Source organism: Podarcis gaigeae, assembly GCF_964106915.1.
Source record: "Podarcis gaigeae genome assembly, chromosome: 3".
NCBI lineage: Eukaryota > Metazoa > Chordata > Lepidosauria > Squamata > Lacertidae > Podarcis > Podarcis gaigeae.
In genome coordinates, this window is record NC_139680.1 from 57,535,697 (window position 1) to 57,562,063 (window position 26,367).

The following is a 26,367-nucleotide window of genomic DNA, read 5'->3' on the forward strand; positions in this document are numbered from 1 at the left end:
TTAAAGGATAGTATGCATGCACATATTTGTATGTGTGCTTTATTTACCCAAGGCTCTATAACATGGAACATGTATGTATGACTTGGGCCTGTGTTATGCATTACAGCACAGCTCTTGAAAAGAAAATTCACGGCTGTCAATCCCATCTTAAAATGCGTGTGGCATTCAGCTAGTGTTTGCTAAACTCTCTACAGGGGCGAACATGCAGCCAGCAGAGTTACTGAACTGGAGCATTGTCACAGAGAATTGCAGCTGAACAAAGGAGACATTCATGCCATGCTCTTTAGTTGTAACGCAACATTAAAACTAGGATTGGGGGGGAAATGTGCACACAGAAATCAGTGCTTTTTAAGCAGCTGTGTTGCCCTCGTGCCCTTAAAGAAAGCCCTTACAAAAGGAAACACACACACAAAAAAGGCTCAGTGTTCAAAGACAGAGAAAACAATTCACACTGACGGGCTCTCTCCACTCATGAAATTGTACAAGATTATACAGCTTCCAACTACACTCCATTAGATGGCATTTAAAATGAGATACAACTGACTATAATAGAGAGCTTGTGTAAACAAGAGCTTCCAACCTCCTCCTCTTTTGATGGGGAGAAATGGAGGAGATTTAATTTTCCCTTAGTATTCACATTGCTGTGTGTGTTTAAACAAAGCCTCAAATGGCAAGGGATAGAGGAAGGAGAGCTCTTGTGTAGCACAGCTTCCTTCAGGGTCCCTTCCAACTCTACAATTCCATGATTCTGTTTATTAAATATCTACATTGCCCTCCATCCGAGGATCACAGGATGGTTTACAATATAGAAACACAAAAGTACAAAGCATAGTAACTGACAAAAACAATGGGACTAAGATCAGCATAGCATTTGCAAGATCCAGCGAACTTTCACTTCCCCAACATGGGATAAAACCTATAACAGTCTTGGGGCTGGTATAGTTCTCTTCACTCCTATTAAACGAATGGGACGGGGAAAGTGAAAAATGAGGAGGGGGAATGTGCCCCACCACCTTCTGGCTTAGCAATCAAAAGTCCGGCAGGGTGTAGCAAGGGTTGATTTCATATATTTACATTTATAAAAGACTTTTTTCAGAAAAAATGTTTAGAGGTACTTTCATTTTTATTCAAGAAAATCACCATTTTATACTTCAAATCGATAAAAATAAAAACAGTAAATGGACAAAAGAACGAAGATTCACAAAATGTTTAGGGGTATGCATACAGCTGTGTCCCCCCAGAAAACAAACACACTGACTATTAGTATAACATCTGGGTGACTAAGAACTTCCATCCTCACGTCTCTACTTGAGAACACTTTTACTTATCATTAACTGTATTGTTTCCTATCCACAGCTCCTGCCTACTACTTAACACGGTACCAAGAACACACCATGTAGAAATGCAAACCACTTTAAGAAGATGGGATCCCAGGAGCTTTACATGAATGAAATGAAAATGTTAATTCATATGGTTCAAGGGTCCTGCGAATTTCACAAGGAGGAAAACTGTGGGACAGATATTCACTTATAGACACTGTGTGTGTGCGTGCATGCACACACATGCACACAGAAAGATAAACACACTCATCTATAAGAAACAGCTGGAAGAGGGGGAAATATCTCCTATTCTGTCCTCCTCCCTGCCTCTCTGATTTCAAATGTCCCCTCTTGAAAATAGAGAGGAGGCTATCTGTTATACACCTTTGTGGGGCAGTAGTTAGAGTGCTGGACTGGGACCTAGAAAACCTGGGTTCAAACCCACATTTAGCCATTAAGCTTACCAATTGGCCTTGGGTCAGCACCATCCCTGTTTAACTTACTGCACAGAGTTGTTGCAAGGATAAAATGGAGGGTGGAACCATGTGTGTGAGAGAGGGAGGAGGGGGGACAGAGTTGTAATGTGGGTGTCAGCTGTTATTGGAATTCAGTTTGTGTTCTCTTGGCACTGAATGTTTCTGCAGTGTAGGATACTCAGATCCCTGATGATAATAATAGCAGAAGAGAACAAAGAGATGGGTGGCTTATAAGATTAGAATGGAGAAGGCCACTCTGGCCACAGTGTTGGAAGAAAGACACAGAAAATCTGTTGTGTCTGTGTAGAGTAGCAACACCGGGTGAAATAGGAGAAGGGATAGTTAAGGCACAGTATCACAGATTCCTTACATGAAGAGGCTGGGTGCTTAAAATTAGATGCACCAGAATGCTGCCTACTAGGAAACCAGGTAAATAATAATTGGCCAGACACAACATGTCTGGGTACTGAGGAGCAAGGGAGCATCTTCTCAAAGCCAGCTCTCAGGCTGGGTGTGTGTTATGCCTCTAAAGTCCACTTTCCCCATTTCTCCTTTTCCTCCTCAATAGAGAAATGCAACACGTTTCAAGATACTGCCTTGCAGTTTTTCCACTTTGATGAAAGTCACAGTATAACCCCCTTTAAGAATTAGCAATCCTTCAAGCAGAAAGCAATTGTATTAAGGGTTTACCTGGTATTCATTGGGCCAAAAGGTGCTGACGGCCAGTTCTGCCCGTAGCCAGTCTTTGCCTGTGGAGCCGGTCACATTCCAAATGGGATTTGCCAGGGGGCCCTTGTTTACCCTAACCAATATGTTCAGAGTTCCAGGGCTCACCCCTTTCTTGCTGTACAAAAGGTAGCTGAAATCAACACAGTGTGTGTCATTCTCTTTCATAGTAGGAAGCTGAAGTCGAGCCTTCTCTCCATGGCTGTGGTGTGAAGAATCCACTATCATGTACGACCCTGAGAAGAGGAGGAAGAAAAGAGTTAATGAAGTCCAGACATTCAGGAAAAGGAAGTGGTTCCTGCTTTCACAAGGTTTGTCCACTTTTTGGTCATGCACCATGATCTCTTGGCACAATTTACTACAAGTGGTTTCTATACAGGCACCCCTAATGTTCACAAGGCCTTGCATTTGGGGAAATTAGGAGGAGGTGTCAAGGGAAAAGGAGGTCATGAGCTTTGGTGGATAAAGAATTTAGCATTCTTCCTCCACAGAGACTGATCAGATGCCATCAGCATCTGATAGCTGGAGTTCCGAAATTTACATCAGTGCATTTATATAGAAGCTTATATTAGTGATTTTATAATGGGAGAAAGGGGCTCATGAAAAATCTCTTATACCATTCACATAAGACTTCCCAAGATCCATAGGAGCAAAAGACTAGTTCAGTGACAGCGCAGAAGTTCCTAGATTCAATCCTCAGGGCTTCCTGGTAGGGCTGGAAGGGGCTCTTGTCTAAAGCCCTGTCTAAACCCCAACCAGCATGGCCAATGGCCAGATGTTCAACTATGCTGACATCGGCAGGCCTGTGAGTAAGTAACAGTTAGCCATCTTTGTCTTACTGGAGGAACTGGCCCTTCTTCATAAGCATGATGCCAAAAGAAATACAGCAAAGCTCAGTCTTTGGCTGTTTTGGCTTTTAAGAAAATGTTTATAATAGATTACTGACACTTAAACCTTTGAAACCATTTATCTACATTTATATGCAATGAGGCTATTCTGCATGCCAACTAGCTTTCTAGAGATCTTTATTAACTACTCTTGAAAATGCACTTGAGGTAATGCAGGATAGATTGCTGAAAGGTTATTGCTCAATGAAAATAAAAAATAGGTCAGTATGTGACAGAAAAATCAACATTTATTTTGTTTGTGTACAAACCTTTTAATTGCCTTTCCAAGCAATTCAGCATTGCTAAAGTTAGTGTCTAATAACACAGACAGTAATGCTTTGCAGATTCAAAAACACCTCTAAAAAGTTATTACTGACATGCAATTATATTTTACTTGTGCATCTATTGAAACAAAACAAAACAAAATATTTTGTAAAGAAAAAGCAGCTAAAGTTCAAGAGTCCAGTTTACATTTACATTTGATTAACTAGACAGTAACCACTGAAGTGATGTGTGTTGTTTTTTTTAAAAAATGGGAAGACTACACTGGCTGCTAGCCAACTTATTTTTTTTCCAGTTTGCTTCTTAAATCTGGGAATAAACTGACACAAGTATATTTACATTTATAATTATTGGCAGTTACGATCAGTGATGGATCAGAGAACTTTATTAGGAGTGTCTGGCATAATTTCTATAAGGTACATAGCACACGGACTATAATATTTTATGGACTCAGTAGTTGCATGGACATTGCTGTCCTCAAATGCTTATATTGATGAGCAGAAAGAGGTCAGCAGAGTGAGTCACATATGTTCAATGGGTGACACATTTCGGCCCAATCCCCACATACCTGCTCATTGGGAAGTGCCTGAACTCAGAGAACCCGCAATTATTTTTCATAGGTATCCTTCACCTAGGGTACTGAATCTATTAGATGGGAGATTCATTATGCAGATTTAGAAGGGAGGTTCATTATGCAGATTTCGGAGAGCTCGCATGTTCAGGTGCACTTAAACTGCAGGTCACCTGAATTCAAATGCCCCAGCATTTCACTGATGTATAGCTCAAAGGGCTTAGTACATGGGGTCAACATTTTTTTTAATTGTATTGTATGCGGTTATTCTATTGGATTCTATTGTTAATAGCCCTGAAATCTTTATATTAAGGGTGCTATATAATAACTTTTTTTTTAACAATTTCACATTTATTCAATGAATCTATCAATCTGCTATGACAATTTTTTGGATCAGTTGACAGCCCAGGGAAGGGCCAGTGTTCCGTGGTATGTTACATGAGTTGCGTGCAAAAATTCAATCCCTGACTCAAACAGCTCAGTTGGCTAGAACATGGTGCTGATAATGCCAAGGTTGCAGGTTTTGTCCCTGGACAGCTACATATTCCTGCATTGCAGGGGGTTGGACTAGATAATCCTCAGGGTCCCTTCCATCTCTATGATTCTATTATTTCTAGGTAGGGATGGGAAAGACTTCGTTCTGAGACCATGGAGAGCTGAGACCAATCAGTATGGACCAAGATTGACCTTTGGTCTGGCTCACTATAAGGCAACTTTTTAGGTTCTTTCCCCCAAATTTCCCAGTCATGTGCTACAGCTATGATCTTTCATAGGAAAAGCAGATCTGGCCACTGTCACACACACTCTGATTGGGTTAACTTTATGTATGTGAGGCTACCTATGGAAATTTCAGCTTATGGGAAATGTGGCAACATCCAATATAGTTATATTTTTGATGGGGTGAAAATGCTATAGGACTAAAGTGGTACCTCGGGTTACAAACACTTCAGGCTACAGACTACACTAACCCAGAAGTAGTACCTCAGGTTAAGAATTTTACCTCAGGATGAGAACAGAAATCACGCAGCGGCAGCGGGAGGCCCTATTAGCTAAAGTGGTACCTCAGGTTAAGAACGGTTTCAGGTTAAGAACAGAGGTCCAGAACGAATTAAGTTCGTAACCAGAGGTACCACTGTAATAGCAGTATTCTGCTGCCATGTGCAAAGGCTTCCAGTAAGTTCCTGGTTGCTGTTTTTTTAACTACAAAACCCTGAATAGTTTGGAACTGCCTCCTCCCGTATGATCCTGTTCATCTGCTGTGTTGAATATTGGAAGTTTTGCTATGCGTTTCACCATTTCAGAAGCAGATTTGGCTAGAACCTTGGCAATTACAGCACCCAGTTTATGGAGCTCCATTCCTAGAGAGGTGAAATTGGCACCATCTCTTTTAAGCTTCAGGTAAACAAAGACTTCTTTATGCCACCAAGCTCTCAAGAGAAAAATTGGCTGATAAGAAAAATGAAACAGGTAAGCTCCTCTTTCAGAATCTTCTGCCCCATCCCTACCCTGAATGTATTTCCATCTCATCCAGACTACAAAACTGGAAGTGAGCCCAAAAAGAGATTCAGGCATGTATTTGCATTGGACCACACCTTTGCCCAGATAGCATCTACCTTGGCCCTAAGGCAAGCAACAAGACCAAAGCAGGCAAGCAGCCCAGAATGAACAGAAGAACACGCTCTAATTAGTCCAAAAGGAATTCTTAAAGGTGGGCCAGGGCTCCTATTTGTGACTATTGTAGCATAAGTTTCATTATTCTTCCTGCCAATATAAAGAAATTGGTATATTAAAAAGGATTTCCACTAAAAACAATGCAACGGTAAAATGGAATATCTTTTAAAAAGTTATAAAAATGGTTATACAGTCATACCTCGGGTTAAAGTTGCTTCAGGTTGAGCACTTTCGGGTTGCACTCCACAGCAACCCAGAAGTAGCGGAACATGTTACTTCCGGGTTTCGCCGCTCGCGCATGCGCAGTCAAAATGACGTCACACGCATGCGCGGAAGTGGCGAATTGCGACCCGCAGACGCGGGTTGCGTTCGCTTCAGGATGCGAATGGAGCTCCAGAACAGATCCCATTCGTATCCAGAGGTACCACTGTAGCATCAAAGATTGTGCTTTGTTCACTTCTCTCTATTCTGGCTTCCTTAAAAAAACCCCCAAAACCAAAAACCAAAACACTTCACCCGTTTGCAAAACTAAATTAGTAGAAAAAACAATCCTGCCACCTGCATGTTAATATTATTATGCCCTTCAAAAATAAAATCACCGCACCAAAAGGACTGCCCTTTTAAGTTTTGTTTGATAGCACTGTGTTAGCCCCAAACAACTACAGTCGTACCTTGGAGTCGAACGCCTTAGTTGTCAAACAAATCAGCTCCCGAACACCGCAAACCCGGAAGTGAGTGTTCCAGTTTGCAAAAAATTTTCAGAAGCCAAACGTCCGATGCAACTTTCATGGCTTCCAACTGGCTGCAGGAGCTGCAGCCAATTGGAAGCCGCACCTTGGTTTTTGAACCATTTTGGGAGTCAAATGAGAACCAAGGTACGACTGTATTTTGAACGCTTTTCTTAGCTATTAATCACAGCTGCCAGGGCAAGAAATGGCCACTATATAGTTGATAAGAAAGAGAAGTGACAGTCACATTTGCGCATCACAACCATGGCTTACTGTGAACAATCAATAGGCTAGTGCATGTTGCTGAATCACTCCCATTTCACTGCTTCCTATGTTGAGCTGGGAGCAACAAACCACCAAACCTAGCTAAGCATGACTTGTGATGCAGCACTTGTGGTTTGTCTGTTTCCAAGCAAACTCTGATGCTAAGCCCAGGTTTGTTCACAACTCAGGCCTCGAAAGCTGACATCAGCAGCAGATGTTGACATAAACCTGGAGAATACCACTGCAGGTTAATTCTCTGATTTCTCAAACGTCATTGTACAAAGATAAAAGCTCTATTGATTATTCTGGCCACTTTTCCCTCTGGCCAGTGGCACAGTGTGGAAGGGGGTCATAGGGGTGGTGGCCCCAGGTGCAAAATTGTTAGGGGTGCAAAATTTCAACACCCAGTGTTGCCGCAATACAGCTGTACTGGCATAAGTGGTCCCTTAGGCTGAGGAAGGTCCCCATCCCTGCTGTAGGTGGTACTATAGATTGCAGGAGCCACTTCAAAGGAAGCAAAACCATAGCAATTAGTTCAGAAAAATCCTTCCACTCTCTTAGAAAGCCAGAAGGGCTGGTGTCACACATTGCATGGTTGATCACCTCCTTCCAAGTGGCCTTGCTATCTGCTTTGCCAAGAGAAGAGAAGAGAAGAGAAGAGAAGAGAAGAGAAGAGAAGAGAAGAGAGAAAAATGAAGTGGATACATTTATAGGGAAGCTTTTTATGGTTTTATATTTTTATATGATAGAAGAGTGGCTGGGGCAATCCTTTCAGATGGGCGGGGTACAAAATCATAATAATAAGCTGGCCCAGTGATGATCATAGAACCCCACTTCTGCAATCCCAGGGTTGGGTGAGGCAGGGAAGGGGGTGCGGGGGTTTGTGTGCGTGCAACCTTAACAACCCAAATAAGTTTGAGAATAGCAGCTTTATTATGTTCAGCCAGAGCCCTAAAGATGGCAGTTAGCAAGCTGATATAATGAAAGGGAGAAAAAAGATTGCATCAACAACTCTCAACAAAGGCCTAACCAGGCTATATTCTTCAGCAATCTCAGACATGCCCATTATTTTGTGAAATATAAATTAATAAATAGAACCAGAGGTGCAGAGGCCCAATGGAACAGTTACACTGTAGAGTTTAGGTTATTATACAGCTTTGCCTGGCAGGGGGAAAAATAAGTACCTTGAGATGCTAAAAAGAATGAAACTTTCTCACAGCTAATAAAACACATTTATTTCTCTCAGTATACTTGGTAGCTATTACATCCTTCAATTGTGAATTCATAAAGAAACCTGAGTGAAATAAAAGTAATGCAGTTACATGGAAAATGTATGCTTTATTTTGGAAGCGTCGAAAAGCATTCCCCATCGGTGCCATGTTGAACACTGAGTTTGGAACAATGAGCAAATACTTATTTACAATGTGCTGGATCCTGGTTCCTGCATCTAGTATTTCACTAGCTATCAACTGGCAAGCAAAAACAAAATTCCAACCTCCTAGTCTTGGCAGATGCAAAGGGGACAGAGATTGCCATTGCAGTTGCAAAACTGCTATGTCCTCTCGTTGGAGGTGCAAAATCAGAAGTGATGCAGGACCAAACCAAGATGCCTCTTATCCTCTGCAGCTGTGAAGAGGGAAGCAGGGATAGTTGCTGTGCTGCTGACATGTCCAGACGGGGTTCCTCCTTGATCTCACATGAAGGCACAGTGCAAGGCCAGAGACAAGGGGAGAACAATTGTCTTAGCAACCACAAGTTTTGCCTTGGCTATCAAAGCCAGCCAACCCATAGCTGTGGACCCTGGGTGACAACAATGATTTTGTTGAACCTTGAGTGCATTCAGACTTGGGGATTATGGCATCAGGGTTCCTGATTACAGTGGTACCTCTGGTTAAGTACTTAATTTGTTCTGGAGGTCTGTTCTTAACCTGAAACTGTTCTTAATCTGAAGCACCACTTTAGCTAATGGGGCCTCCTGCTGCCGCTGCGCCGCCGCTGCACAATTTCTGTTATCATCCTGAAGCAAAGTTCTTAACCCGAGGTAATGTTTCTGGGTTAGCGGAGTCTGTAACCTGAAGCGTGTGTAACCTGAAGCGTATGTAACCCGAGGTACCACTGTATAATGCCAGGACTCCTTTCTTGGTTTCTATCATTCATTTTACACTGCAGAACCTGTTGTGTTATACAACTGTGGCTTTTTGATCAATATACCACCTTGTCACACTAAATTTAAATGGCAGGAAAGAACCATGTTTGCCACCTTGAGTTCTTTAAAGGAAATGTGGGATATAAATAAAATAAAGCCAAAATCACATATAATTAAAACACATTGGGTTCAATGGTGGGTGGGATTGCCAAAGTCACTTTTCCTGGAAACTGCCCCCTTTGTAATTTTTATTTTTGCCACATGCATAAAGCTGAATGTGCACAAGTTAATTACAGTGGTACCTCAGTTTAAGAACAGCCCTGTTTACAAATGATTCAGTTTACGAACTCCGCAAAACCAGGAGTAGTGTCCCGGTTTGTAAACTTTACCTTGGTCTAAGAATAGAAGTTGAATGGTGGAAGGGCACCTCATGAGGTGGGAGGCCTCATTAGGGAAAGCACGCCTCGGTTTAAGAATGGCTTCGGTTTAAGAATGGACTTACGGAATGGATTAAGTTCATAAACTGAGGTAACACTGTACACTTAAGTTGTGGGCTTACTGTGATAATAAAATCACAAGGAAGAAATCAACAAGACATACATGCATGAACAAGTTAATGAATGAACTAGCAGGACTAACCATCCATTCATAAACTTCTGGGAAATGGCTAGTGTAAACAGAATTTGAAGCCAAAACCACGCTCGATGAGAAGATGGCAAACACTTCCAGTTTTGTATGACTATACTGAAATGAGATCATACCAACAATTGGTCTAGCCCCCTAACCTGACTGACATAACCTGCACCATAAACTAATGAAGCACTAATGAAGCTTGCAAATTGGCATGTGAAGCTTCCATTTTGACATGATTATACTGCAGGTCAGACCACCAATCAGGCTAGCTCTACCACCTGGCATGACCTGTGCCATAAACTGTAGGGCACTAATGAAGTACTTAAACTACTCACCAATGCATAGGTACTTTCCAACTCAGACCTCATAGTCTAGACAATAATACAGGGTCCTGGCTATGATTATATGCATATGGTCAGCAGGGGAAAAGAACCCTTTAATTACTGGCTGCCCTGTTTGCTCTCGATTCATGACCCACTTTATTTATTACGTTTTCAGTGATCGAGTAGTTAGTGACTAATTACTTGATGTATGCTCTTGACAAGCTCCACTAATTAAAGGGAACACCACAGGTGTCTTGCCGAAGCTAACGATCTTACCATAAGCCAGTCTGCAATCAAGTGAGCTAAAGAGTTATGGTCCAATTCTCAAAGAAACCCAATGCCCTCAAATCAAATCACTCTGCATGGGCATGGCTTTTCCTGCATGCCAACCACCTGAAAGAAGTTGTTTTTGAAACCTCAGGACTGACTATCCTTCATTTCACATCAAAGGCTCTCTCCTAAAAAGGGTCTTAATATCTTTTTTCATTTGTAGGCAATGCCCACAGGCTTGTTCATGGTGACAAAAGCAGCAGCAAAATTGTGGTTTCTTGAGTTCCCTTCAATACAATTAGGCAGATGTGTTGCTCTGTGTTATTTTAATATCTGCAAGTTAAGCTAGGCAATAAATGAATATTACAATGCTGCTTATTAAGTACCCAGCTATTATTTAGCATCACTAAATAAGGCCCATTTAAAGACAAGAAAAGGGGGAAGGGAACCATTTTGAGAAACTTCCATGTTTTTAGTTGCATTCAAGATTTTAACCAGGGTACTACTTACAGATCATTTGCAGGGTCAAAATGCCACTGTGATAACCAAGGGTGAAAGAACTGAAGCTTTCAGGAAATAGGATTTGTTTTCCACCATAATTATATCATTAACTGGATGGTAATGAATTTTATCATGCCAACCTAGCAGTTCGAAAGCATGTCAAAGGGCAAGTAGATAAATAGGTACTGCTCCAGCGGGAAGGTAAATGGTGTTTCCGTGCACTGCTCTGGTTCGCCAGAAGTGGCTTTGTCAAGCTAGCCACATGACCCGGAAGCTGTACGCTGGCTCCCTCGGCCTATAGAGTGAGATGAGCGCGGCAACCCCAGAGTCGGTCACGACTGGACCTAATGGTCAGGGGTCCCTTTACCTTTACCTAATGAATTTTATTTCATATGATATGACACTTATTTAGTGGCACTGGTAAAAAAAAGTATGGTAAATTTTTGCTTTCCAAGTTCAGAACACAATGCAGTGAATAAATCAAACTTTTTTTGAATTTATGAGTTAAATATAGTTTGTATATATTAGACTGTACTCCCAGGTGCAAGCCAAAATTATATATAATTATATGACCTCGGGGTCATAATGGCTAACTGAATAAAGGTTCTGAGCTAGCATGCAGCACCCATGCAAAAGGTGAATTCCATGTCAAAAGCTGCATAGACCTCCCTTTGATCAATTAGTATAACAATCTTTTTAAATAAGAAAAATAGGGATCATTAGGAAAGGGACTGAAAATAAGTTGGCAATATAATAATGCCATTATAGATTTGGTGCAACTGCATTTGGGGTGCTGTGTAGAGATCTGATCACCTCAACTCAAAAAGGGTATTGTAGAGCTAGAAAAGGTCTAGAAAAGGACAGCCAAAATGATCAAGGATTGAAGTAACTCCCCTAATGAGGAAAGGTTTACTGTGCACCATTTGGAGACTTTTCAGTTAACAAAAAACGGTGAGTAATGGGGCACCTGACAGAAGTATAAAATTATGCATGGTATGAAGAAAGCAGATAGAAGGACGCTATCTCTCTTTGGTCTGATTCAGCAGTGCGGCTCTTATTTTGCATTTTAATGGTAGCCTATGCAACAGCTCATTACAACAGTGTGTCTCAGTTTTCATCAAAAGCAGCAGTGATAGCAGCCCAAACTAATTTGCTGTGCCTGGACTGACCAGAATTGAGGTTCGGAGCCTAGTGAAAACTGTATTAATGTGGAAGATTCCTGAGCAAATGCAAAAATAATTCATTTTATCTTTTGATGGGAGAGTTAGCTGAGTGACGTTTAGAACAATTACAAGCTTTTGTCTTTCATGAGATTCTTTTGTCATAGAAGCTTAGTCATGGATGCCCATACCAAAAGGAATCTTGCATAACAGTGTTTGGAAATACTGGTTGCTGGACTGCTCTTTTAAGCAATAGAAATGTCTCCAAACCGAAATGTAGCTTTGGTTACAATTATTGCCCAAGGGAGAAAACATGTATCTCTGTTTCAAGCCTTATCAAGCTGGGGTGACAAAGGGAATCATACCTGTGTCTGAATAAGACATGTCTCCATCTCTGCTTACAATCAGTATTGTAAAATGCTTGTTAAGAAGGGGGGGGGGGACCCAGAGAAATGATATTGGAGGCTGTGAAATGACCCACGATTATGATAAAAAAAGCACCTGCATTCTTTAGCTTCGACTAGAAATGGAATAGTGTTGTTCAAAAGCTGGATATTTCATATGAGAATGAGCTGGCTGAGCAAAATGGGAATTTAGCAAGATAAGTTACAGTAGGCATCCAAATTCATTTGATATTCACCTCCTTAAAATGATCAAGTAAAAAAATGTGAGACTCATTCATCTAGGCAGAGATTTTCATGTTCATTTGGCTTTCCGTGCCCCCTTCAAATTCCCAGCAAGATTGGTTAAAGACTGATTTGAAAAGCTAACCGTTATCAAGGGGGAAATGCTTTAAGAAGCCATGACTTACAAGGAGAATCTTGAACAGGGTCTGAACCCCCCACCCCCTTCCCTCCCTTGCATGCCACACACTGTTTGGCGTTAAGCTTTTATTTGCTGACAGGCTACTGTGTTTTAAATAAAAAACTCAGAAGTTTTTTAAAAAGTGCAAGCGCTGCATATTAAAATAGTGGTTTAAACAGAATACAGAATGTGCCGTAACCAAGACCGCTGAGCTTTTTCAGCACTGCACTGTCGTGTCCTGTCTCACAAATCATGCCTCCTCTTAAATGAATAATTCCAGAGGCACTACAAAGGTTTTTAAGGCATATTTTGAGGGCACTGGAGATTCTGACTCTAGAGGGGCCAGGCTTTAAGCTTGTTTTTCTAGGTCATGACAGTGGGGCAGGGTGTCTAGATTTATGATCACTCTTTGAACTGTTGAGAGGTAAGACTTAGGACTAGGCGGGATGTAGTATAATTATGCATTATTCAGTTTGTGTGTTGGGTTTTTAAAAAAACACACAAAAAATCTAGTTATATTATTGGGGAGAAAGGGTTGAGGAGGCCAGATCTTTCCTTTAAAACTCCTGAACAAATGCATATATTTCTGGTATATCCATATGCTTTATTTTAATACATTATCCTATAAGAAACTGCAATGGAGAGAAAAACGCTTTTCATTTAAAAGTCTTCTGATGGCCAGCAGTGAATCAACCTTTTGGGAAGCAGGCCACAAAGAAAGTGTATTGTCTGAGGGCATTCTTTGCCTACTCACATAACATTATGGGCTATATTTGAAGTAGATATGGAACCTACCATTCACTGATTTAAAAACTGATTGTCCCGCACTTGTTTTGTTTGGTATTAATATTGCTCTGTATGTTTTACTTTTATGTACCTGAAACTTTACACGGGTGGCACTGTGGACTAAACCACTGAGCCTAGGACTTGCCAATCAGAAGGTCAGCGGTTTGAATCCCCACGACAGGGTGAGCTCCCGTTGTTCGGTCCCTGCTCCTGCCAACCTAGCAGTTCAAAAGCACATCAAAGTGCAAGTAGATAAATAGGTACCACTCCGGTGGGAAGGTAAACGGTGTTTCTGTGTGCTGCTCTGATTTCGCCAGAAGTGGCTTAGTCATGCTGGCAACATGACCCGGAAAAGCTGTCTGCGGACAAACGCCAGCTCCCTCGGCCAGTAAAGTGAGATGAGCGCTGCAAGCCCAGAGTCGTTTGCGACTGGAATTAACTGTCAGGGGTCCTTTAACTTTACCTTTTTACCTTAAACTTAATGGCAATAATAAAAGTTATTCAAAAAGAAAGAAAAGAATAGACCACTCTTAACACACACTACATTGGATGTGCAGATACAACAGTGCCCAGTGAATACATTGTGGCGTTTGCCTCCTAGGATGGGGCTAGAAAAGGGTTAAAATGGGTGTGATGTGATTGGCCAGTGAGAATGCAAGGGGGGAGTAAAAGATAGAGTGGGAGGTTTTGAAAAGTCAGTTGAGGTCTGGGAGTTGACAGTTGAGGTTTGGGAGTTGGGAGTTGAGGCTTGGGTGTTGGAGAAGGAAGAGGGAGGCTTAGGTGTGGGTTGGTAGAGTTGTATTGTGAGAGAGTGAGAGGAATTGATAGGGAGTTAGATAGATAGTTGGGAATAATTCAGTTTGAAGTTGTAGGAACTAAGATTTAAGAAACTGACAAGAGAAAAATAAACCGAAACCATACGCTTATTCCTGCACTTAAAAATAAACTTGATTATTTGTTTATGTTAACAACTGTCTGGACTCCGTGTGTCCCGTGAGAAGCGGGGTGGTGGCAGTGAAGAAAGCTAATGCAGTGGTGGCACAGGGTCAACACTAAACCATGGTTTAAGGCTACACGCATAAGCCATAACAAGCCTGCATAAAGCCTTGTGCTCACACACTTCCTCCTCCCCCTATACAGATGGAATAAATATTTCTGAAACATTTATTTAAATGTTTAAAGAATCCTGACATGTGAACCAGAGATTGAGATAGAATTTAAACCACAATGTCCCTAACAGAAGAGCCTTCCTCAAACTGTTAGCCTCCAGATGTTTTGGACTACAACTCTCATCGACCCCAGCCATTGAACTAGACTGCAGTGGAACACACACAAAAAACCATTAATCTCAAAATGGTAAGTTAGTTTGTATTAGATGGGATAGATACACTGCTCTTAGCAGCTCTTTACTGTTGCCTCGCAGCAATACATTAGTATGAGGGTTGTAAATAAAGTGTTAAATAAAACAAGAATCTCCTGAAGCTGCTTATTGTGAGCTGTTGCTACATGCCTCTCAGTTTCCCCATTTGTTCCAGCTTTTCAGCAGATGAAAACATTACTTTTTGTCAAATTTGACAATGATCCCTTCAAAGGAAGCCCAGTTGCTTTTAGTGCATCTTTGGTGGTGTGAAGCGCCAAGTGGACTGCTAGTTACTTGGTGGGCATTGCCTCTCAAAAAGGTTTTTAAGGCAAAAACATTGGAATCCTCCCTCTAGGATTAGGAGGAAAGAGTATATGCTGTAATGAAAGGTCCTATAGATGAATTATTTGCTGTTGCTCTCTCTCTATTTGGCATCACAGTAATTGATTTGGACAAGTAACGTTTGGATAAAACCGGGAGATTGTGTCCTTACTTAAAATACAGCTTTACAAAGTGAAATCAATGACTGGCTCTAAGACTTTAAAACTGTGCGGAATTTTGTAAGATCTTTCTTGCCCACAAGTTCAGTTAGAAATAATTGGTTATAGTATCACTATTAAATGAACAGTACTCTTTCTCCCAGTAGGGGCTGCCATAGTAATGATAGAGCACTGTACTTAACAGCAGGAGGCCAAGTCTCATGAGGTAGACTGGGCTTGAGAACATTATAGTCCCATTATCCGCCATTAAAAAGAAATCAGGCAGCAAGTGTCAAAACAGAGTTAAGATAAATTCCATTCCAGAGCCTCAGCCATGTACACGGAATGCAGAGAGTCACTTAGGAGCAACAGGTGCTTTAACGAAGCAGATCCAGGATATGACACACATCCTAATCCAGATGTAAAAAGGCAGCTATTAAACTTCAGAAAGCAGGCTTCCAAGAAGAGGTGATGAAGAGTACCGTATTTTTCACTCTATAACACGCACCCGAGGAAAATCCGTAGGCATGCCACCCGTAGGCATTCCCTCCATAACACGCACAGACATTTCCCCTTACTTTTTAGGAGGAAAAAAGTGAGTGTTATGGTGCAAAAAATACGGTAATCTCAACCATGAGCACAAAAGATTTTGTGTTCTGCTGAGGGGGGCAGGGGAACAGGGCATCTTAAAGCTGTGAGGATCAAATAAAAGATGACTCTCATAGCAAATGGTGGCATTCATGCTCATAAATACAGCATTGTTCCTGACATGTACTCTTAAATATACCTTGCTATCAATTTTGCCCCATCCTCTCCCTCCTAAGTCGGAAATGGCATTCCTTTATATGTTGATTGTGGTTAATTATCTATGTTTTATGTTTACATGGCAAACTGCTTTCCTTTATATTGATCTATTAACAGTGGAGTTCTAGTGCCTACTCTGCATAAGTCTCATGGATTCCCATGTAAATGGGTGTAGAACGGTAGCCTTAATTTTCCCTTTGCCCCAGTGCTCAGAAAAAAAAACAAAACTAACAAAACACATGGACTATGAAATGGATGTTGGAATAAGCAACTTCCTCTATCTGTATGGAATTCACCAGAGGCTTGTCATGGTGTTTCAGTTGGAAACAGGAGAGTACCAAACTTTACTGAAAAGCTGTAGGCAAAGTAGGGGGCAGGGAAACAAGTGACTATGCTTGAGAGGTAAGGAGCTAACAGCATACCCGATGTCCCACTGAGACCCACCTGGTTGTACACTGCACAGTGCCAAAAAGACATGGAAGGCAAAGGACATGGATTTTCATTGTCTACCAGAGTCCCTGGCAAAGTGCATCTTGGTGTCTGTTGCCTGTTAGGAAGATCTGGTGAAAAATTCTAAGCTTCCTACATCATCCTTTCTTTTGAGCAATGAACTTAAGAGAGAAAATCCATGTTTAAGGAGAGTTTTCTGATTTCACAATGAATAACACCCAATGCTCAAGTCTCTGCACCTCTTATTTTTAACATGTGAATATAGAAAAGGAGAAAACATGGGGATCAGAAAAATATTGCGATAAGGAAGTGGTTAGGGGGCAAAATTTCAGCCAAATTTTATTTTTCAGACACACCCGGGCAAATTTTTGCCATGATTGCTGCTAATCCTTTTATAACAGGCCGTGGGAGCCTCAGGCAGTAAATGTCTTGGCAGGTCAGCCCTGTAAATGAACTAGGCTTGCTGCATTCACATACACAAACACACACATTCCCTCCAAAGGGCTGTCTGTATCTTGGTTCCAACTTTCCAACTCCTGAAATGAGAGAAATGATAATGGAGAAGGGGTAATTAGGTACACTTAAGATATTTTCCTCTATGGAAAATGATTGGTGGGGCACACATTTTTGGTAGAATTGCTGAAACAGTTGGTCATCATGGAAAGAATTTAAACTCAGTGATCCAATCCATATTCTGTGGTTCTCAGGACCTCTAGGTAGAGAGTCTCTGGAACCTGGTTCTTTCAGGGAGTTACGGTAGATAGATATATCACATCCTTCATCACATATGCAGCCTCCATGTCTCCTGGTGCCAAGAAGACCCAACAGAGCCTTGCCTTGTCTTACTTCACCTGTGAGATTAGTCATTGTTTGTCTTTCCTCCTGTATAAAAGTTCAACTTGCCATGAGCCCAACTGTGCAACATTATGCTCTGTGTCAAGCCCATAACTCACTTCCGGAGCCCCATTAGTTTCCTGCCCAGCTCCAGGCAACAAATGAGCCTTGAACCGTGTGTTTTTAAAAATGTATTTTAAAAAAATATATAGACATGAAAAACAATTTACACTACTTAGAGCTAAGCAGGTTTTCTTTTTTCTTTTAATGTATACACACACATTCTATTGTTATATGTAATCAAAGTGAATTCAATGAATCCATACATCACATATAAAAAAGGAGTAACAGTAATTATACAATCAACACAACATCCAAAAGCCTGGCCACACCTAAGATTTACCTCATATTTCTAGATCAGTGTATCAAACAACACCAAGCGCAATAAAGTATGTTAATTTATTTAACCATCAGCATGAGGATTTCTACTTGTGTGGTGGAATTTTTCCCTTCCACCCCCCACAAATCTGTTCAAGGGGACCCCACAAGTTTCTGAAGCAGATTTTTTTTGGGGGGGAGGTGAGGTTCACACAGGATGGGGAGAGGGGGTGAAGTTCTCTTGAGCACATGGAATTATTATGCTGACAGAGCACGTTAGTTGGATACCACCCATTGTTCCTTTGGACTGCAGTGAACACACTAAAGAAATATAAGTATCGGCATTCTTCCATTTTACTATCAGCTTCAGAGTTTCTCTGATGGTATCAGTTTTCTATGAGTAAAGATGCTAACACAATTATCAATGAAGTTAATCATTCCTAGGTCCCTCAGTCACCCACTGAAGAGTACATTCCATTAGCCTAGCCTTCTGGTGCAATTCTACTTTTGCTGTTTTTTAAAACCCTTACAGTCTAGTTCTCCATGGCTTGCCAAGGAAGTTGCCCACATGAAACTCCCCCCCCCCTTTCTTAGGGCAAATGAAGAGAGAATCCCTAAGAACAGCTGCAAAATAATTTGAGCCAGTAAAGACAGGTCGCAGTTAACACACACGTGTTGAACTCATATTGCACAAGAAGAACTTGACAGCCCAGAACAAAATGACAGCCCCAAGGGAAGAATGGGATTCAGGCATGCTCTAGCTGCTGTTATGGGGTGATGAATATATTGTCATGTCATTACAGAATTATTCTAAAAAGTCAGTTCACAAGGAGGCAAGCTATAGCTAGCAATTATTTTCCCCTTTTTATAATAGGACTCCTTAAACCTAAGTCATTCAAATACAAGTTTAATACATTTCACAACAAATAGGGGTTTAAATGCTCTTAACTACTTGGGTGTTCCAAATGGGATAGCCAGGTGCCTTTCTAATAGTACAGAAATGCCACCAACACCCCCTGCCCCAATACTTCCTTATTTAAGATTTCTTGCACAGCCTTTACCAAAAGGTCCCCAGGGCAGATTAGAACAATATAGTAGTTATAAAACCAAATTTTAAAACCTACAGTTTTAAAAGCAAGCAGCACAGGAAAACCACTCCAGCCAAAAGAGAGCAGTACTGATTCAATGATAAAGGTGGGTCCCAAGGAAGAAAATGTCTTAATGGTCAAAGGCAAGGGTTATCATCTGGTGAAGGCTATACAACAAAGATATGCTAGACACACCTCTGTGAGGAGAAAGTTCCATGACTAGGGACTGCCTACTATTGCCCGTGCATACCCAGAGGAATGGCCACCTTTAATTAGGCAAATATTCAGCACAACCGAGGTAAGCAGCAGTACAGAGATACCAGAAATATGCAACCTAAAGTCATGGGCTGGCTGTTTCAAACTTATCTTTCAAATTACCTTGTCAGTTCTCTGGGCACACAGCCAATAGCACAAATGTCCCTCCAATCTGTTGACCAGCCTCCCCCAGCATGGTGTCTTCCAGAAATCATGGGCGACAATTCCCATCAACTCCCGCCAGCACAGCTGCAGTCCATTATATTTGGAAGAAATCACATTGGGGAAGGCTGCCCTAGACCCTGTATGAGGCACTCTGTTTCCATTCTCTCCTTAGCCTCTTTCTTTCCCCACCTTCCTGACTTCCAGCCACTCTTTCCCCACAGCCCACTAGCAGCTCCTTCTGCCACCTTGCTTCATGCATCTTCCTCGAGTGTAATTCCCACCCTGCCTGCCTTCTCTTCCATGGCGTTGAAGTAAATGCAATTCATTCTGAACTCTAATTTGCTTTGAAACAACTCTGTAACGTATTACAGCCAACTCAGCTGAAGTCGGGAACTGTGGGGAGTTGGAAAATAGAAGGAGAATATATACTTGGCTTTTGTAAATTAATCTTCCCAATTTCAACGCGCACGTATATATCAGCCTGCACATTTGCCAGAGTGCATTTTATTTGTCCATTTCTATTTTCGGTAGGCAAAAGCACTGCAAGCACCTAATACATTTTAGTCTCTTTAGTATACCAAGCAAAATGTAAATCGGTACTTCCTTAAAGGCACACAAAACGGCCAAACAAGCCGTGCAACACAGGAAGCCACTACATCGCCAGGGACCTAAAGTCTTAGTTACTGTAACAACTTGGAAAAGCCATTTGCAATCTGTTTCTCCTAGGTATATCGATTCCCTACCCCTCATCCCACCCCCTCCGGATGTGCGTTAGTAGGTAAACTCATTAGCTAAACTCCTGTTCTATCATGTTGACAGGTGCAACTACAGCAAGCGGGAGGAGACAGGCACGCACGTGAGGTGCCAGCTGTGCCTTAAATCTTATGGACATAAAATATTTGTAGAAGCAAACACCACCATGGCATAGAACAATACAAGTTCCCACCACCGCGTCTCCTGCCAAGCAGCATCTGCAATCAACCCATATGTGTCTCAAGAGAGCCGAGGCAATTTGAGGGCTAAAGTAAATGTGATGTGGGGATTTCACGACTGGAGCTCCTGATGAGTATTTTTCTCCTTCGCAACAGCTTGGCAGTGGGAGGATTTGCATCAGGGCGGGGGCAAAGGGCTAGCCTTCCAGATTCAAATTGGTGTGGGTGTGGGTGTGGGTGTGTGTGTACGTGCTACATCAGGAGCTGCAGTCAGAGAACTCCCACATCACATCTGTGTGATGTGTGCCCCCTCCCCCCGCCTTAGATGTCGCTCACCTCACATGGCAGTTGCAGGACAGGCCTTTGTCATGTATGTAAGCAATGTAGCAACATTTCAAATACTCTTACTGCACATAGGGTAGTGCAGAGATGGAGCCTTTTTCCACAGTAGTGCCATCACTTTTGGAGCATGAATCCAGGCCAGGCAGACACCGTGCACTCTGGTAGATTACACACTGCTGCAGTCCCACATGCAAAGTGTCAGCACAAGAGTTACATAGAAGGAGCATCTAAACTGATTATAGACAAGCAAAATAATAATAATAATAATAATAATAATAATAATAATACAGTGGTACCTCAGGTTAAGTACTTAATTCGTTCTGGAGGTCCATACTTAACCTGAAACTGTTCTTAACCTGAAGCACCACTTTAGCTAATGGGGCCTCCCGCTGCCGCGCCGCCGGAGCACGATTTCTGTTCTCATCCTGAAGCAAAGTTCTTAACCTGAAGCACTATTTCTGGGTTAGCGGAGTCTGTAACCTGAAGCATATGTAACCTGAGGTACCACTGTAATAATTTTTTAAAAAAATCTGTTTATAACGGGTTTGGGTGGTATTTCTCCCAAAACTTGTTTTCTGCCTTTCCAAACTGATTCTTGACTTCTGCTGAAGATACTTTTAATTCTGAAAGCTCATTCACATTCTGTGACCAGCATGCTTGCCCTAAATACACCAAAGTTTGTAGTACCAAACACTGTGAAACATCAACAGGGAAGGGTGCTCAACACATGTAGGAATTATCTGTGACCTGGGTGGATTTATCTGTTATCTGTTTCCAGATCACATGGAGTAGGCTTCTCTGTTGCAGCCATTTCCCTAATTAGTGTATTGTGTTGGCAGGAGATACAGCAGTGGTGGGCTCTTTTCTTCACACAGTAGTTACTATGTGACTTTGAATGCTTTGACAGGACTTACCTTCCACCTAGATCTTGCTCCTTTGCCCTTACCACAACATAAATGCTCCTTGTGCAACACTCTCATGAAATTGTGTGTGTCAAAACTGATTTATCCAGGAGAATGGATGGATAAAAACTAATAACCTTTTTTAAATCTAAGGAAACAACTGATCCATCAGTGTGTGAACATAGCAGGGTTTTTTTAAAAAAATGTGTAGGACATATGGGATTAATAAAAGACATATCCGCTGTAGAAAAATGGGAACTATGCAAGATGTAGAAGAGGCAATATGGTTAAAGAAAATGCAAGAGGGATTTGATCTAGATCCCCTCAGTCTGCATGTACAGCTGGAGTAAAGGGACTCTGAATACAAACATAACTCTACATAAGGATGACCCTGGACCAACAGCAACTGCTTCATGTGAAGGAATTCTACACACAAATAACAGCACACATGTTGAGCCCCTTCAGACACCCAGTGGCAGGACTAGCCTGTGAAATCCAGCATTCCCATTCCCTGCTACACACATTCAATGGATGATGGTTATAATGTCTTAGTCAAAGTATTATTATCAATTTTAAATATTATTTATTTAAAATTATTACTTGCTGCTATTTCTCTAAGTAACTTAAAGTGACTTAAAGCAATAAATAAATAGCAAATGTTTAATCCTGCATAAAAACAAAACACAGAAAAATCTAAAACTCATATTCTTAAAAGGTGGGACTAAAACATCCCACTCATGGTGGGAGGCCACAGATAAATTAAAAGCCAAAGGCCTGGCAGAAAATAAATGTTTTGGGCTTGTGCGTAAAAGGTTAAGCAATTATCGTGCCAGGCAATGCTCTCTGGGGAGAGCATTCCACAAGCAGGAAGTCACCACTTAATAGCCCATTCTCTTGCCCTCCCATGAAGAGGGCACACAGAGAAGGGTCTGAGAAGGGTCCAGTTCATATGGGACAAAGTAGTTCTTAAGGTTAAATTGGGGGGTGAATGCTTTCTGACAGCATCCAGTCTAGAAATTTGTTCACTTCCAAGATTCCCTTGTTGCCACACACTGGTAACACATTATTATATTTATCAGAGTCATCCTCTAAGAACCACAGCACTCATGTCAGTGGTTTCTGAACTAACTGGTATATTTCTGTAGCATCAGAATCATAATAGGGTATGCCTGCTATGTTAAACATGATGAAGTGCTGTACAGCATCATCATGGAAGCCCCAGGTCACATAATATATTCTATGTTTACATGCACCTTCTCCCTCTGTACCACTGATGGAGACTTTGACCTTCAATATAGCTTTCCATGGTAATTAAATTGGGCAACTAACTTCTTGATTTATATTTCAAAGGTCAATTAAGCATGCAGCAATGTCTGGCGTGTAATCAAATTGGGAGAAGATTAAAACTTGAGCCATTAATTTTTTTGATAAGTGGTGCAAATATATATGAAAAATGCTTGGTAATCTATCACCTTCAGCTCTTTTTCCTGCACCTTTCTCCCCATTAATATTACACTATACACCTTCCTTCTGGGAATGCTACGCTTGCAGTAGTTAATAGGTTTGAGTTAAACTTGCTTTACAACTTGTTTATTAGCCGCAAAATTTAGTGTTTTAAGGGAAAAGGCACAATCATTTTACATCCTCTTTTTGTGACTCCTCTATCCTAGGAGATTGTAATCTCTAAACTTTTTTTAAAAAAAACATCAGATTCATATAAACATGGCCTTAATATATCAGTGATATTCCCACACATTGCCCCATGCTTGAAGATTTCAAAGAATCAGTAGAGATTGTCAACCCAGGGTGGTGGTGAATGACACAGAGTTGTCACATCTTTCCATAATGCCAAGTGAAAACTCATCAATTGGCATGACATCACCACATTGCAAATGATGTGAGGAATAATTGCAGAATGCACAACTTAAAGATGTCCATCACATGGAGAGCTTCAATAAAATTCCAGGGATAGAAAAGAAATAAATGCAGGGAATTGAACTGAACTATGTCCTTCCATTCACAGAAGGTATTTTGGTCCAGCTCACAGAAGGGGAGCAAAGGTGGTTTTTTTTTATCAATATCCCTGCTGCTTCTGATGCCCCCTGAAAGTCTGCTCCACAGCACGGGGGAACCCTAAAATACAGCATAGAAGATGGCTCATCTCCATTCCTCTTCCAATTGTGAAGACCTCACCTAGATCAAAGCCTCTTCCATGAATGCAGGGTGGATTCCATGAATCCATTTGTGGAAGGACACCATTGTATGCAACCAAAGTACTCTTTGGCAACAGCTTCCTTAACATTTAGCTCCACCTTTAATGAATAGCAGTAATGAGTAGTTATCTCCTTTTAAAGTACTACTTTCAGAGATAGGTCCATATAGTAGCCGTGACAACTCACAATAATTAAGAGAGTGCTAAGTCCAAGTTTTATTCAATCCCTAATTTTATACTATTAATGACTCTGATGCAAGAGGAAATCATTCTGAAACACAAAAAGTAGTACCATCTCAACTTTACCACCAGTTACAATAGGCACTTAACAGTGAAATAAGACTGGAGGTAGTTGCTATCTACTTAACATGAAGGTCAAAGACAAATATCACTGCATGTAATTTTATCCCTATTATAACATTTCAGTCCATTCTAGAGGAATTAGAAAAGCACACAATTTCAATTAGGTTTTAAAAATAATTAAGGAATACTTGCTTCTTTGAGACACATGAAACTTGTATCTACCTTGAACACAGGGAACATCAGCATCTACATTTCAATTTCAGACCTTTGATCAAAGTTTGATTTTACAGATCTAGAGCTTTTAAGATCTTTACCAAAAGTCACAAGCTAGTGACACATTGCAGAGTGAAGTCTTTGTAGCCATAAGTCATCAATTAGAAGTCACTGTAGCTAATATTCCAGAAATAAACACTTCCACTAATGTTCTTTGCAAGAAAAAACGCATGTGTTTTACAGCAGGGGTGGCTAACCTGTCTTTCAGCTCTTGATGGACAATAATCCCCATTAGCTACAGCCAGCATGGTAGCAAACCAGGATGATGAGAGTTGCAGTCCAGTGACATTTGGAGCGTCAAAGTCTAGTCACTCCAGTTTTATAGAAATGGGATAAACAGCACTTCATCAGTGCACAAAAGAGAACAATGTCATGGTCTGATGCCCAAAATCACACTTTTCTCCACTTAGTCAGGTTTGTTCTGATTTTACCTTTAAGAAGGGATTAGTAAACAACATTCTTTGTTAATGGATGATTTCCCAACAAACATTGTAAATTGCATTATTTAATAATTGCATTATTATTAAATATATAAGTGATTTAATATAAACTGGACACTAAGATACTACAGTGAAACTTGTGGGGTTGGCAGGTCCGCCACCAAACTCACCACAACTTAACGATGTTGATAGATTGTCAAGTATTTCATTCAGTCAAAAACTATTGTGAGAGCAGTATTCTCTGGGGTTTTTTATTTCTCAGTGTGACCCTTTGTTTACTCAGAAATATCTCATTAGGTTCAGTAGAGTTTACCCCATTAAGTGTGCTTAGGATAGCCACTAGTGTCATCTGATACAAAAGGCAGGAGTAAACCCATCCCCTTATTTCCCACTTCTGCATAGGTAGAGTATCTTTCTTCGGAGCATTACCCACCTGCAAATTCTTGCCTGTATGACAATTACACACACACACACACACACACAGAGAGAGAGAGAGAGAGAGAGAGAGAGAGAGAGAGCGCTAAAAAAGTAGGCATCAAAAACATCATCATTCAACAGTACAACACCACTGAAAATTAAAAGAAAATGGCAAATTAAGCCATCCACAATTAAGTCACATAAACCAGCTCCTCCTAATGATCATGCTCTGTAACTATTAAATCTGAACCGGGCACAGTTTTTGTAAAAGCAGCACGAAACAAATGAATGCAGGCAGATTGGAATAGAGATAGGACTGCTTGCTAATCAGAAGCTGCAATCTGTAGATGCAAACCCCAAAGTTCCAAGAGGGCTATCTTTCCAATTAATGCTAGTTTGCACACATCATATGCACATGGGTATAAAGGCACCAGTCATATTGGAGTGGTAGCGCATTTGCTGAGTAGAACATAAAAAGAAAGAACTAAGGTGGCTAGCACTATTATGCTACACTGCATTCATAATGTGTGCAAGTCTGGCATCTCACAGGCTTACAGAAAAGCTAATAATGCCAGAGTAGGACCCGAATTGTCTCAAACTCAGTAGAAGAACAGCTTGCTCCAAGCCACACATCCTGTCACCCTGCACCAACTGTATTAGCTGAGGGAGTCAGGGCTTCCTTATAATCTACCATGGTTGCTCTGTGAAGGTGCTGAGGAGACTGGAATGTTCTGCACGTCATGGGTTTCTGAAATTAGGGCACTTATCTCTGTTCTTTTTTAAACAAATGCTTTAAATACTTGATTATTTGACTAGAGAAGTGGTGGAAGTGTTTGCTTTAGCAGTAACCTGCCACTGCACAATACCTAATACAAAATAGGTATGCTTGTGTATTAGTTATACAAATCAAGAATATTAACCACTCCCTCCACTTTGAACCCCCAATCACTAGGAATACTTAATTGAGCTATTTTCTGAACAAGGAAACCAGATCACCTCTTGAAATCGAAACCAGATTATCCAGCTGATGCAATTCCACTCATGTAAATATTTAATGTTTTCACAGCACGTGACCATGAAGAGAACTTCACTGGAGAGACCTCTACAGCAAAGTAATGTCTTTTTCCACTCACTCACCCCAACCCTAGCCATCTTGAATGCAATAGCAGCTTAACACTGTTAAAAG

At 41.1% G+C, this 26,367-nt stretch overlaps 1 protein-coding gene across 19 annotated transcripts in view; it reads right to left on the reverse strand.

Annotated features, from left to right (window-relative positions):
• PTPRK (protein tyrosine phosphatase receptor type K) overlaps nt 1-26,367 on the reverse strand; it is a 328,240-nt gene that overhangs the window by 201,965 nt on the left and 99,908 nt on the right. For all 19 annotated transcript variants that reach the window (XM_083731041.1, XM_083731039.1, XM_083731036.1 and 16 more), the window contains exon 3: nt 2,486-2,757. In XM_083731041.1, the coding sequence (XP_083587167.1) occupies nt 2,486-2,757 (272 nt within the window). The remainder of the gene's footprint in view (nt 1-2,485; nt 2,758-26,367) is intronic.